Source organism: Sodiomyces alcalophilus (genome assembly GCF_042370955.1).
Source record: "Sodiomyces alcalophilus JCM 7366 unplaced genomic scaffold ACRALscaffold_2, whole genome shotgun sequence".
Classification (NCBI taxonomy): domain Eukaryota; kingdom Fungi; phylum Ascomycota; class Sordariomycetes; order Glomerellales; family Plectosphaerellaceae; genus Sodiomyces; species Sodiomyces alcalophilus.
This window is the reverse complement of record NW_027263533.1, coordinates 1,425,724-1,440,455: the sequence shown is the minus strand read 5'-3', so window position 1 is coordinate 1,440,455 and position 14,732 is coordinate 1,425,724. Positions and strand designations below refer to the sequence as shown.

Sequence of the window (14,732 nt, the reverse complement as noted above, 5' to 3'; positions counted from 1 at the left end):
CGCCGAGAACCCGGAAGGATACCGAGAAGACAGACCGTCAACAGAGTAGCGGACGGCATGGTAGATAAAAGCAATCCAGTGAAAACGCGCGAATGTGCGCAAAGCTGATATGAGCGACAAGGACGCCCGGATTTGCAATTTGCATCAATATTCCTCCATGTCTTGGGATCGAGCTGAGCTGCAGGACATTTTTTTTTTCTTTTGAAAAGAAAAAAAGCAATCGACCAGGACCTCAATCTCGGGAGCCTACAGGCAAAAGCTGCACAGCTTCATCAGTTCAAAACAAAATGGGGAGAGTGCCAGAGAGATAAGGCTCTTTCGTTCTCATATGAGGTTCCTGCACCCATCCGAAAACGCTATCATTAGGGCAACCCGTGAGAAATAATAGGCCCAGAGGAGTGGAAAATAATGGTGATATCACAGCCTAAGCGCCGTCCCGTCGTCTCGGATCGGTTGCATCGTGACGCCGCAGAGGGGCAAGCGTGCAAGCGTGCAGGTCATCGCACCCAGATCCAGGTGAATGATGCGATGCGATGCGACATCGGCCAGTTCAGCTCACGGAGCTGGGCGTAGGGCTCCGTATCCCATCTACGGCGGCGTACAACATACATCTCTGTGGTCATCAGACTCGCCACCGACTGGCTGGTCGGCTTCTTCCATGAGTCGGTAGCCATCATGAGTTCCGAGGACCCTTTCGATCAACGGAAACAGTGTGGTTCCTCCTTGTGATGGACTGCTCAGGGTGCTCTTCTTTTCGAGTTGCTCCTGTGAATTGTATTGGCCAGGCTGGAGTCTGTTGTTGAATTCTCGTTGGAACCGAGACAGCAACTGGATTAAATGTTACCCCCCCTTGTCCTGAGCCCCATGGCCCCCATTGCTGGACTAGGAGAAGATCATCATTTCTAGAAAGATTCACGTGGTGCTGTAATTTAAAGAATAGCCGAGCTTCTTCATCGTCGAATGTCCGCACGTACAAATAGGCGAAGGCCGCGAAGCTTGTCCCTTCGTGCACAGTCTCCTTTCGTGCATCGTATGTACTCGGACAGCCTCGCACAAATACGTTGTACGTACGTTGTATGGCAGCCGAGCTGGATGGGATGCCACCCGCCTCAATTAAGACACGGTATGTTGGTTTGGCATTACACAGGGGTCTTGCCATCTTGTGTATCAAACCGCATGCGGCCGAGCAGTCATTCGTTCGAGTACGAGAAAAACGAGGGAGAGGCGTGACACAAAAAAAGGAAGAAAATCTAGACTGAAGGGGAGACGACGTCTCGGGCAGAGTCAGTTTCAATATCAGAAAACATGTTCCAGTCTTGGAAGAAGAAAAGACGATGGCTTCTTCACTAGTCAGTAAATAAGAGCAAGCCCTTTGTCAATGGTGTCTCGGTCTCTTCCCCGTGACGGCACGTAGGGATAGAGGCCATGATTCAATGATTCAGGCGCAATGTAGGTACCCGGGAGGAAATGATGATCAGAATGGGTAGAGGAAGATTTGTACGACAGCCACCCGATCCTACTCAATCGGTACGCTGGCAAGGACCGAGAAAGGTGCCTCCCCTGGTATGTCTAACTGCTTCAATGATTATCGTCATCAAGAATGCCTTCGACAGTGTCGCCGTGATTCTGTTCACATGGAAGTTGTGACGACTCTTGGGTTAGGCAGGCACAACCCAGCTGGATGTATTGATTAGTAACACAGTGCAGTGCCTTTTCCTTCCTTTTACTACGGCAGTTGCCAACAGCTGTAAGAAAACAACACTCCCGACCGTACTTTGTAGACGTCCAAGACGCCCAAATTTTCCATCGCCATGCATTGACGATATCACCGGTTCTCAACTCCCTACTTCCGCTCCGCTCTTCGAATTTCACTGCATTTTCTCCTTTTCCTTCTTACTATTCAGCTCTATCTATCTAGACCTGTCGTCATTCCCAGTACTAGACCAACACAGCGAGACACATACAGGAAGCCCAGCTGAATCAAGAAGAAAAACTTGCCGACTGGCAGACAAACCGATGCAACGACGAGAGTAGAATTGTCTTCGCCTGAATTCCCCAAAAGAGCCTCGGGAGGGGTTTCTGGTTATTGCTTGAAAACAATCTCAGCTCTGTGTCTTTTGCTACTTACACCGCTCTTGAGGGCTCATCAAGACCTCACACCTCACAAGCCGCCATACTTCCTCTGGCGCATCTTCACCGTCAACTCCATCACCAACCCGTCTCATCACACACCTCCCGTCACGACACAATGCTCTCCGAGGAGTTCTACTCGTCCGTATGTGGGCCTCCCGTGGCTCCCAACACCGCCATCTCCAAGGATGTTGGCATCTATTGTCATGCTCTTACCCCTAGCTACGCCATCAAATCCACCTTCAAAAAGAGCTCGGCTCCGCCCAACGGGTTGGCTCTAGGTCCTTCGCATGTCTTCACCGCGCAACAAGACAAATCCCAGGTCCATGTGTACTCGAGAGCACGCGGCAACCAGGAGGTCACCGTCACCTTTCCCGAGCGCATCCGGAGTCTAACTCTCGTCGGCGACGTGCTGGCCGTGGGCACCAACGAGGGGAGCTTGATCTTATGGGAGGTACGTGACGCGTCGCGACTTGCGAGTCTTTTTCTTTCCTTTTCTTTTTCTGGCCCGCTCTGCCCTGTTCTATTGCAGCACGTCGACTAACCCCCCTCCCTCCGTATTAGACCTGTACAGGACGCATGGTTACCACACCCCCCTGCCATGTCCAGCCCGTTTCGTGTCTCGCGGCCACACCCTATCACGTGTTAACTGGGTCCGAAGACTCCAACATTCACGTCTGGACTCTGTCTCGCCTCCTGGAGAGAAATGCCTCCACCGAGCTGGAACCTGACCTGACTCTGTCCAACCACCGCGGCGCCATCACCGCTCTCGCCCTCAACGAGAGCGCCAACCCGGAAACGAGCATCTGCGTGTCCGCCAGCAAGGACAAGACCTGCGTCCTCTGGAACTACCAGACGGGCGAAGCCCTGCGCACCCTCCTGTTCCCCAGCGTCCCGCTCTGCGTCGCCATCGACCCCGGCTCCCGCGCCGTCTTTGTCTGCACCGAGGATGGCGGCCTCTACCTCATCGAGCTGTTCGGCGACAAGCCCCTCATCGGCCGCCACAGTGGCGAGACGTCTTCCACCGTCGTCCAGGTCACCTCCCCCCTGGCCGTCGCCGACCCGGACATCGGGCCCGCGTCGTGCCTGGCCCTCAGCCACGACGGCACCACCGTCCTGACCGGTCACACCAAGGGCAAGATTATGCAGTGGCAGCTCACCGACAACGGACACCCCACCGAGTTGGCCGACCTGAACGCGTCCGTCACGAACCTGACCTTCGCCCCGCTTCTGCAAGACCCTGCCCCGACGAAACCTACCGCCGTGGTAAAGCCCAGCCTCGGGGAACCTCGCTACGCCTTCACGTCCCAGCTCGAAACGGACCTCGGACCCGAAACCCGATTCGATACCATACTGCACGAGCCGGGCTTCCCCGAGGACGTTCTCGAAAGGGCCATCTTGTCGTTCACAGAACCGGCCCCCCAAGCAGCTGCGAACGACTTGGAGACGCAAAAGAAGTTGGATGAGCTGTGGCAGATTATCAACGAGCAGCGCGCCCTGCAGAAGGCCACTCTGCAGAAGTTCGTGGAGGCCAAGTCGGGCAAGTCGTGAAAACAGGCATGTTGGGCGGCCACACTCAGGAGTTTCCCTGAACTTGCTGGACGTAGGTCTGGAGCAAAAATGAGAAATGAAAAAAAAAAAAAAAAAGAAGAGAAAAATCAGGCGATGGGGGTGAGTTGGCCATCCATAACAGACCAATGACCAGTATGGCATTCCGTGGCTGTTAAAAGCCGGACGTCAGTCGGGGATTGGAAAACTTGTCAGTTGGACGACTTTGAGCCGTTTTTTCGCCCGGTGACAGAACGGCTGCTGAGAAGACCAGAATCTGCAACCTCACTGCGCCCCAGCCTAAGCAAGAGAATGAGGCCAACGTGTTAGAACGACACTCCCCACGGCCCGTCCACGACAAAGACCGCGATCCAACGACAGTTTGAATCCTGTACTCCAGCCCTAGAGTGGTACATAGTATTCATCTAGCAAGGCGGGAGGTAGATTGTTGGCAGTTGAATTCACGAGGTAGACCAGCCCAGCAGGACTGACTGGCGGATGAGTTGCGGCTTTCGCATTAGCATGACCAAAAGACATTTACGAACGTATAGACGTAAGAGCGATACAGTTCTCACACCATTTGGAAAAAGATTAGACCACGAAACACGCCTATAAATGATATAATAGCGGACCAATGACTTCTTTTCTTGAGTTTTATTCACGGCATATGGTCGTCGTAGTTTCGGGCCAAGGAGTGAGATCGGCACCGGATCAATGCCCACCGTAGGTGGCTGATTAATCATTCCGAATCCACCGAGCTCCGACCCTTTATAATACCGAGCCTTCGCCCTGTGGCTAAAACTTACGGCAGCTTCTCCCCGGTGAAAATAAAAACGTTGCATCATAGGTCGAAAGCTGCATCAAACCGACTTCTACCCATCGACAGCCATCGCCAATTTCACACATTTCCCATCCAGTTTTCCCAAGCGCCTTCCCGCACAGTTAATACCCTCTCGACACCAATGGCGACAGTAATACAAGCGCTGAAGGGCGACGCGCCCCAGCAAGCCCGTTCATTAGTACGTTCCTTTTCGTCCCCCGGTGATTTCGGGCGTTTGTTCCTTGGAAAATCCTCTTTTTCTCTCCCAATGTCCCGACGAACCATCGAGAGACCGGAGAGTTCCCGGCGTGCTTTCCGCTGTAGCCACGCAGAGCTGACGATTTGAGCGCAGTACCGCCAACTCCTCCGACAAGGCCAACAGTTCGCGGCCTACAATTTCCGAGAGTACGCGAAGCGGCGGACGAGAGATGCGTTCCGGGAGAACAAGAACGTGGACGACCCGAGGAGGGTGCAGGAGCTCATCCAGAAGGGGTTGAAGGAGCTGCAGGTCATGAAGGTTCGTCTCGGCATTCCTTCCCTTTCCCGCCGCGGAGACCCATTCCAGCTGGCATCGGTGGTGGAGGTCACTACGTCAAGCTGGAGGTGGCAATCCGGATAGAGACAGCAGTTTCATGGGTGGGAAGCAAGCGCCGTGCTGACAAAGAGATGAATAGAGGGCAACTGTTGTCAGCCAGTTTTACCAGATGGATCGGTTAGTTGTGGAGGGAGGCAGATCGGTACGTGTTCGCCTTTTTTTCCGCAGATAAGGGAATACATGGCTAACGACGAGGGAAACAGGGCAAAGAGACGGGGGATCATGGCGGTGTTATGAGGCAGAAGGAACAAGGGTAAGGAGCGATAAGTTTTGAAACCCCCGAACTTGGCGTAGAGTGGGATGGACGCATGCTAATATCAGCGGTTCTAGGTGGGATTGAGCGGACCTGGGATCGTCGACGAGGGAAAGAACAAAGAGACGGAAGACGGCTAGAGAAATGCTGTTGCGAAGACGGACTTTGCCGACCTGTCACAATATTATCTATGGTGGGATGAGAGGACTGTAACAGTAATTGTATGTCGGATACCACGGGGTCGTGTTGTTTTCTCAAAAGAGCCGATGGTGAAGGTCATGACAGTGGAGCGGTAGGGTCGGTCACTGATTTTGTGCAAATACTCGAGGCGGCGATCCATTACTATACGTCGGTTGCCCCAAAATACGACGGCGTGGAATCCCTGCGGAATATGCAACTTTTCATCGTTGTTGGAATTGCATCGGCGGTGCTTTTTAAACCATCCTAATTTCTCTGTGTCGAATCCCCATCCCATACGTCCCATTTCCAGGCACCCAATAATCCGCCGATATACCATAGGCAGGAACATTGTTAGCCTGATCTGAAGAGGGCTTGGATAAGTATTAGCAGCTGACACCAGAAATAGGAAATTGGATGAGACATGCCTGGCGGCCTGTACTGTCTTCGAGGCTGACCTCGAAGAACGGAGAAGTGCAGTTCCGACCTTCAGGCCGCTTCAAGGCGGGAAAAGCGGTTTGGTCACCGCGAGGCCTTGGCCTCCATGGCACCAGACTGAGGAGAGTTTTAAACGCTGCGGTGCTCTGTCCCGAGCCTGCACTCAAGGCCCATATACGTGGCAGAAAGCAGCCACAGTGCTGGCACGACCAGCAGGATGTAGAAGTAGAAGCAGAAGTAGGAGGGGTGGATGTGGGGGATTTCGAAGGGGACATGAACCATATTTGCTGCTGCAGGATGGTCTCGACGAACAAAAAGGAGGAGGGAGGGTGGGAAGCGCGGGTTTCATGCATGAGGAAGATACAGACGCCTTGGTTTTATTAGAATACTCTATTAGAATAGGGGTGGGTGGCGGTCCGTGGCGTATATAAGTTAGGAGTACCAAACTCAATGTACTTCGTAGAGAGGAACGAACAAATACATCAAGGCGGCCCATGACTCTAGGAACATCAGACTAAATGCATGGAAGAAAGAGCAAGTTGTCTTGAAGGCCGGGGTGGATGGAGATGTATGGGAGTGGGAGCCCAAGAGGCAGTACCGGTGTAAGCATACACTCCCTTGTGAGTATCCAGCATCGTAATTTGTCGAGCCATTTTAGTCTTGGAGTGTCTTAGGAAGGGGAACTGTCCGGGTAGGTAGGCGGGTGTTCACTGTATCGACAAAGATACGAGTTCTTGAGGGTGAGGATATTCCGACTGTCCTACCTCTTCCGCGTCCTCCGTCCTCTTCCTCGTGCACTGCAAGACTCGATTGTTACTTTCCTCGTATCCGAGTGTAAAAGGCAGACCCGTATCAGAGCCATCGTGAGGTCAGCTATTATAAGCTTCCACAGGATATCGGATCCGGGTTATCACATCTGCCGGGCGCAGGGCAACTGTATCGGGCCTCTGCGCCCGAGGCCGGAAGCAGGGAAACGTCGGTGAGGATACAGGGAAATGTTTATCAGGATGGATAGAAGTTATATAAGTAAGGGTACCTTAAACGGATCGTATTTATATAGGAAAGTCCCTGTTTATAAGTACCTCCACTCGACCCCATAGGGGATCGAGTAGCTAATAGTTCTATATAATTAACTAGTCCCCTTATATAGCTTCTACTAGGCTGCTCCTAATCTTATATAGTAGTAACTATAACTACTGCTTTTAGGAGCTCTGGATAGCTCTACGATTCTGCCCTCTTTTTAAGCTTAACGAAGCTCTTCTTTTTAAGCCTATTTAGGCCTCTCTTTTTAAGCTTTTTAGCTCCGATTTTAACCGCCCGCCCGCCTATAAGCCGCCGGCGTTAAGCAGAACGATCTTTAACCTCTTTTATAGCCTAGAGACTCTGTTTTTAAGCCTATCGTTAGCTCGCCTCTTTTTTAACGGCTTAAGCTTTAACTACGTTAATAGCTCGCTTTCTAGCTTAAGCGTTAATCGTTAATTCGTTAATAACCCACTAGTGAAGAAAGGCGAAGCCGTTACTATGCAGAACGGCTCAGGCAGTGTGATCTCGGACAAGTCTTCGATAACAGGAGTGCTTAAGACCATAAAGTGCATATAACTAAAATAACACATATAATAAGGAGACCTTTAAAAGAAGTTCCTAGAGGTGTGTGCTGCTCTAATCAGGGCAATATAGCTTAAACGAAGTGAATATAATAAATATGGCAGAACTTAGGGTTAAAAGGATAATAATTATATAGGATAATAAGCATCCTCTATATCTAGGTGGCGTCGCTACGTATATATAATGTATAAGATAAATAAAAAAAAAGCGCGCGTCTTATAACGTTACGTAACGTCCTAACGATATAGCACTAGGTCTCCGATCTACCCCTCTATAATCGGCCCTAGTCATCTTACTCACGCCCTCGTAGCTATAATAACTCTAAATATAATTAGGTTACCCTAATTAAGTTAAGTATAATCTAGTAAAACCATCCTAAAACTCACTTACGCTTACGGAGAGTCCGTCCACTAACTATATAATCCTCCTTTTTAGTATATACTCGCTCTACAGTGGCTATAACTATATCCTTATCCTACTTAATCCTAGTATTATACCGTAACTATCCTTCCTAGGGAATCGCGCGTAAAGGCGGTATATATAAGGAACTATTAACGGCGGTATCGTAAAGTATTACCCGGTAAACACTATTATATAAATAAACCTAATTATCTTAAGAGAATAAGCTAGGTCTAATCGGACTAACACGAGAGTCCGTAGGGCGAGGATTATATAGTCTATAGAACAGATAACTACGAGATATCTTAACGCCCTTATCCTGCTCCTCTATATCCTTAACCTATTTACCTTAGATATTAATCTTCCTAGGCTATACTAAGACCTTCTTTAGCGATATCTAAATAATCTCGTAGCTATTTAAGTTAATACTAATAAACTTAGAAGATTTAGAGGACTTAGGAGTCTTCTTAGGACTCTTTATAACCTTAGCGATCTTCTTAGGCGTGCTTAGTGCCGAGGGCTTCTTAGAGATAACCTTAGGTGTCTTAGGACGCACCGGGACACTAGTATCTTTCTTAGGCTCCTATAACTTAGGAGTACTCGTAACTAGGGCCTAAGTCTTCTTCTTAGCCTAATTAAAGGAACCAGGGGTAGCGGGCTTAGACTTAATAATAGGTTTATTAATAGGGGTAAAACCTATACTCTTAGGAGGTGGTGGTAGAGGGGACTAAGGGACTACCGGGACCGCTAGTATCTTCTAATAACCGAAACCGAGAATTACTCTAATATAGGATAGCCACTCTTCCTTAATATAATAAGTATAAGCTACGCTATCACTTCTATAGTAACGTCCTTATACGAACCGGTGAATCTTAGAGCTTTAAGGGAATAAGTAGCCCTCTTAGATAATAGCTTATATCTACTCGATAATAAAGAGGCCGTATAAGTAATTATCCGTTTAGCGAGGACCGGGAATAATATAGAAACGGCGGGTAAGGCTAGAGACGGCCTTATTAGGTGCATTAATACTACGTAACTATCCTATAGCGTACTTAAATAACCGTAAAAGGCGGTCCTTAGTATTACTGGTATTCTAAATACTATTATACCTATATATACACTATATCTCTTAATCTATAATTAGACTAATAAAGTGATTCTTAAAGTAATAAATAATAGGGATAAAGCGACTTCTCTTAATACGGTTAATTACCTCTAGCGGCTAAGATAAGTAGACCGCCGTGCGGCTATTTAACTCCTAGTAAGGCGTAACACTAATCTATACTATAGGACGGGTATCCCCTTATCTGCGCTTAAACATAGCGCGTATTATATCTTCTAGACTACCCCGCTCTAACTATCTCTTATTTATTAGGTTATAATATATCCTAAAAGACGACTAAACTGCCGGGTAAGCATCCCGCGGCCTCTCGGCGAATATACTCACTATAGGAATATAAGGTAGTATTATATTAACCGTGATAGTATTAAGCTCGCTGTCTATAGCATTCTTAAGGAGGCGTTAGACTACGTGTATATTATCTTCCGGCTATTAGGGAAAACCTATAAAGGGGGCAGCGTTATCGGGGACGTTAAATAAACGGTACGGCAGTCCTTATATAGGGAATACCTATCGGCTATTATTAGGGTTATTAATACGGCGGGGGCGTATAGTCTTATCGATAATAACACGGGTAGCGGGAATAATATTAGCGGTAAGGATAGGACCGGCGGGAGCCGGCTCCTAATAGTTAAAGGTAGGGGATATAGATATTCTGAATATCTCTATTAGCTTAATCACGGTAATATATAAGTGGTGGATACAGGGAAAAATATATAAGGGCGGCGAGGCAGTAGATAGTAAAGAAATAGATAGCGGGGGTAAATTAGAAAAATAAACTTAATAATATAGGGAAAAAGAGGAAGAGAGGGAAAACGGGTTAACTAGAGCTAGTAATAGGGGATATATATCCTTTATCGACGTCTAATATTCCTAAGCAGTGCCTCCCTTATAAGACTGGCTTTAACCGGAGTTCCTATTACGGCTACTAGTTAAATAGGGTCGTGATTATTAAAGAAAGGGTAATCCTAATACTATTTATGGTTTTCGGATAAAAGTAACTTAGTAAATTAGGCGCGGGATCTAAATACGGAAGTCGGCTTACCGTGTAACCGATCTAATTAGACGAAAAGATTAGATAGCACCTTTTCTATTATACCTATAGTCGCGACTATATAATAAAGCGACGTAAGGAAGGTAATCGTGAATCACGCTTAAAGCCTAATCTTTTTAGTAACTTAAAATAGGCTATTTATTTAACTACGCCTCCTTAAGTCACTAAACTATAAATCGCTAGGCTATATCACCTATTATTAAGGGATATAAGGCGGAGGGCTGCTAGCCAGAGGCGTATCTTTCGGGCTCTACGTCTTTATATTATCTTATAACTCGATATCGCGTTTTCCTATTAACTTCCCACTATTAATATTAATAATAAGATTATCGATATATCCGTTAAAGCTCTAATTATAGGGCTTAATAACCTTAGCTCTTATAAGCGTAAGAAAGCCGTGGCTCGTTAAGAGTCAGTTCGTCCTATACCGTGTTTCTAGTCTAAGACACGACTTATCGCGGGTACGGTTAATAAATATAATGTTTTTACGACGGTCTAAGATATAGTAGTAAGTTCTCTTTACGCTTTTTATCGTGTTACCCTGATTAGGGCAAGCTGATATTATGGATATAGGCAAACTCGTATTTTATTTAGTATAAAGTGGCTAGTAAAGGTGGTGTATTATATATTAAGCTAGACTTTGTGGGCCAGGTTATCCAGGGCGACTCTAAGGCTGCTATCGCAGGCCGGGTATAGGATAGCCTGCTAAATCTTACTAATAGAGATATAGAGCAGGAGCTGTTTAAGAAGGTAAGGTCTGGCACTGGTTTATCTCTGTTTCGCCGCCGCGTATTTATAGCTAAGGACCTCGCTAGTCTATAGAGGGAGTATATTATAAAGACGGTGACCCGGGCTTATACGGTTAGAGCCCTAATTATCTAAGGGTTCGGGGTTATTAATAAGGTGCCGTGCTAGTGCTATAAGGAATAGTGGTCGGCTATAAGTGATCGGGTTAATAATAAGATCACTTATCCTTTCTTCGAGTACGTGTCGCTTTAACGTAATAATCGATTTCCGGACTACGCTAACTGCTATTTTCACGAGATAGCTTACACGTATCGTGATAATAAGCTCCGAAGGCAGTTCTATTAGTCTAATTAGGAGGTCTTATAGCTAGATAGTGACTATACAGGTATTAGTTACGCTAATCCGTATACTAAAGACTCCCTAGTACTATTATAGTCCGTATACGATAATAAGATGCGTCCACGGCTATCGCCTCGATATAGCGTCTTTATAGTAAGCACTATTACTCTATACCGTGAAAGTGCTCGGTAAATACGCGACGTTTATAGAGGAAGGGGTCTTAAACCGTAGGACTATATAATAGTATAGGTCCCTGTGTTAGCGTATAAATATAAGGACGATCTTAAGAAGTTCTATTATACTATTTAGAATAACCCGATAAAAAGGGATCGAGAAGAGACGGTGGAGTGGTATTATATTCCCTTTATCTCTAGGGCTTAGGTTTAGCGGTATAAGTCGGAAGTATACGGCCCTAGTAATAGTGACTATAAAAGTAAGCCGGAGTAAGATATAGATAGGTGATTCGGGTAGTGATTACTATAATCAGGGTAACCTTAGTATAATTAGGATATTTTATTTTAGTACGGGGCGTAAACGGGTAAAGGAAAGATAGATAAATAATAAATATATTTAGTGGATATGTCTTTACGGTGTCCACTTAGTTAGTGCGTATAAACAGAAAATAATGATAGTAAAATATAAATAAAAGGAACTAATAAATAAAATAATAAGTGGAAGGGCGTGGAATAGGGTAATCAGGGTAATAAAGGGTAAACGGGAGAGAAATAGGAAAAAAAGCGAGTTAAGGAGTCCTAAAAGTGGTGTTTTCGTTTTAAGGGGTAGTGGTTAGTTTTCGATAATAAGCAGATAGCGGTGCCTTATATATCCTCGGCCCTAATACTATACGTAAGACTCCTATTAAGTATAGTATTACCACGATTAGGTTAACTAGGTAGGAAGTAATAGTAAGGAATAAAGTATAAGGTTCCTGTATAGTCCTTATACTTACTTAGGTTAAAGTCAGGATCTCTAGGGATATAGACTTTAACTCTTCCCGACTATATCGCTTTCCGGAGCTCCGCTTCTAACCTCTTATAATACTCGCCTAGTATATCCCGAAGTCTCGCTAACCATCGCAGGAGTATATTAACGGTCTAATCAGGGGAACCAGCGTCTTCTTAACGCTTATTATCCTCGGCCCTAGTATCTTTATTAATGGATTCACCTAGGAGGAGGGGTGCTTTAACTAGCTCTTTATTAATAAGGACGCCGCGGGCAGGGTACGTAATTATTAGTTCTCTAGCGTAGTCCCTTTCTAGTATCGTCTAGTCCTCCGGCTCCTAGTGTCCGTCTTTATCTTAGATAAATTTCTTAAGGCGGTTAGCGGTAAAAGTAACGCCCTAGAGCTCTTCCCCTAATAAAGTCGATAACCTAAAGGTCTTATTATCCTGATTAGATAATATAATACGAAATAGGCTATTCTAACGGTAGTCTAGCTTCTTATCGCGGCTTATATCGATAGCCAGCTTAGTATCGTGTATAAGGATAAGGTCGCCGACTCGGAGTCTTTGCTTACGCAGGGTCCTGACTCTTAAACGGTTAATAGAGTCCGTCTTCTGCTACTATTACTTATTAACTATATCGGTAGTAGTCCTCCGGTCGGCTTCTAACTAGGCGAAGGCCCTTAGGCGTAGTAATATCTTTTCCTTAGGGGTCTTAACGCGGCCCTAGTCGAGCACTCTCTAAGTAAGGCAGGTCGTCTTTATAAGCGTGATAGCCTCGTAGCTATAAAGGAGGTAAAAGGGGGTCCTCCTAGTAGATACTCGGATAGTTATACGGTCCACGAAAAGGACTATAGGCAGGATCTTATATAACGTACCGCGGTAAATCTTCTGCTAGATAGCTAGCGTATAGGCGATAGGCTTATATCCTACCTCGTTTAGACTATTAGCGCGGGGGTAATAGGCAGAGATAACCTTCCGCTTTATTAGGTATGCCCGATTTAGCTTGATTATACTACCCTTATTCTTAGGACCTCCGTCCACGATAATATACTAGTATAGCCCGTGCCGGTAAATAACGTCTTCCTATAAGAATATCGCGATAGCTTATAACGTATTCTTCCGTAGTAAATAGGCTTTAACCTATCCCGTAAATATATATCGAGCTTTTACTAAGTAATACCCGTTAAGATACTAGATATCGAGACTTACCTATATAAAGGGGAGGGCTTATTAAGGTAGTTAAGTGGCGATTAGGGGATCCTCGCGTGCTTTACCTCGGCGGCTCTAATACTCGGCGTATACTTTGATAACCTCCTTAGTCTGCTTATAGATCCTATCCTAAGTATATAAGGGGGCGAGCTTTTAGTATATCCTATCCCTTGTATAATAACCTGACTTATCGTAGGCCCTCCTAATCAGGGTAACCTAAGTCTCTTTATTATTAATCCACCTTTTAGGAGTCGAATCTTTCTTAGTAACTCTTGTCTATAGCAGACCGTCCTTTATAAAAACACGGGTCGACCGATCTTAGACACGGCGGGCATTATAAGGGTCTATTCTAGAGGGTATCCGTAGGCTTATTAAATATAAGGCCACTTATTAAGAGAACTGGCTCTAGGTAACGTCTAGGTCTAAAACGTCTTTGGCCAGGGTAGGGTTATTAAACCTCTTATCCGTATCTATAAGGAAGATTCGACCGTTAATAAAGTCGTTAATATCTCCCTCCGTAGCGTCGTTAGCCTAATTAGATAGAGTAGCAGGTATCCTTAAAAGTCCGTTAGCCGTAGTATTCTTAGTCCCCTTAATATACTTAACCTCGAAGTCAAAGAGTCGGATCTAGGTAATCCACCGAGTAATAAATACGCTAGGCAGGTCCGTAGCAGAACCACTAAGCTAGGATACTAAGGCTTAAGTATCTGTTTCTAGTATAAAGCGGACTCTATAAAGATAGTTACGAAGTCGGCGAAGCACCTTTAATACTCCCCTTAGCTCTAGCTTACCGGTATTATAGACCTTCTTTACCGGGTTCTATCTACCGCTTTTATACCGGGCGATAGCTCTTTTTCCGTCGATATACTAGCCTAAGATCCCGCCCTAGCCCTTAATATATATATCGACGATTACGTAGATAATACCGGCCCCTTTACCGTACTTAATAGTAATTAGAACTGGTATAGAGGTCAGGGTAACCTTAAGAGTATCTATAGCGTACTGCTAAGGCTCGCTCTATAGGAAAACGGAAGTCTTCTTTAGTAGGTCTATTAACGGCCCCGCGATAATAGCAAAACGGTAGATCCAGATACGGTAAAAGGTAGCGAGACTAAGAAAAAAGCGGACTTCGGAAATAGTCCGGCACTTCTGCTACTTAGTTAACTTAGCTACCTTAGCCTGCTTAGGGGAACGGCCATCTATTCCGTATACGTAGCCTATAATAGTGGCTACTTTCTAATACTATTAGCTTTTAGCGCTAGCCATAGTGCCTCTAGTAAGCTCTATATTAAAAAGGACTTTATCGATATTACTAATATACTCGGCTATATAACGGCGAATTCTGGGTCTAATC

At 46.0% G+C, this 14,732-nt stretch overlaps 4 protein-coding genes across 4 annotated transcripts; 3 read left to right on the top strand and 1 right to left on the bottom strand.

Annotated features, from left to right (window-relative positions):
* Window positions 1–232: 232 nt before the first annotated feature.
* On the bottom strand, window positions 233–1,159 carry ACRALDRAFT_1068199 (uncharacterized protein; the record flags this gene model as incomplete). Its single annotated transcript, XM_071017538.1, has 3 exons — window positions 233–259; window positions 610–793; window positions 975–1,159. The coding sequence occupies 3 exons, from the start codon at window positions 1,157–1,159 to the stop codon at window positions 233–235; spliced, it is 396 nt and encodes a 131-aa protein (XP_070876687.1).
* A 742-nt stretch (window positions 1,160–1,901) lies between these two features.
* Window positions 1,902–3,760, top strand: ACRALDRAFT_1074618 (uncharacterized protein). The gene is made up of 2 exons (XM_071018265.1): window positions 1,902–2,584; window positions 2,695–3,760. The coding sequence occupies exons 1-2, from the start codon at window positions 2,249–2,251 to the stop codon at window positions 3,679–3,681; spliced, it is 1,323 nt and encodes a 440-aa protein (XP_070876686.1). The 5' UTR covers window positions 1,902–2,248; the 3' UTR covers window positions 3,682–3,760.
* Window positions 3,761–4,640: 880 nt separating this feature from the next.
* On the top strand, window positions 4,641–5,350 carry ACRALDRAFT_2040052 (uncharacterized protein; the record flags this gene model as incomplete). The annotated part of the gene is made up of 4 exons (XM_071021016.1): window positions 4,641–4,697; window positions 4,851–5,015; window positions 5,173–5,235; window positions 5,297–5,350. The coding sequence occupies 4 exons, from the start codon at window positions 4,641–4,643 to the stop codon at window positions 5,348–5,350; spliced, it is 339 nt and encodes a 112-aa protein (XP_070876685.1).
* A 597-nt stretch (window positions 5,351–5,947) lies between these two features.
* ACRALDRAFT_206932 (uncharacterized protein) lies at window positions 5,948–6,944 on the top strand (the record flags this gene model as incomplete). Its single annotated transcript, XM_071022140.1, has 6 exons — window positions 5,948–5,966; window positions 6,017–6,303; window positions 6,425–6,581; window positions 6,620–6,626; window positions 6,686–6,824; window positions 6,891–6,944. The coding sequence occupies 6 exons, from the start codon at window positions 5,948–5,950 to the stop codon at window positions 6,942–6,944; spliced, it is 663 nt and encodes a 220-aa protein (XP_070876684.1).
* Window positions 6,945–14,732: the final 7,788 nt, after the last annotated feature.

Bases quoted from the DNA above. Each gene is read 5' to 3' on its own strand.
- ACRALDRAFT_1074618 (XM_071018265.1), top strand. From the start codon at position 2,249: ATGCTCTCCGAGGAGTTCTACTCGTCCGTATGTGGGCCTCCCGTGGCT. The intron at 2,585-2,694 runs GTACGTGACGCG...CCTCCGTATTAG, and splicing joins GGAGCTTGATCTTATGGGAG to ACCTGTACAGGACGCATGGT.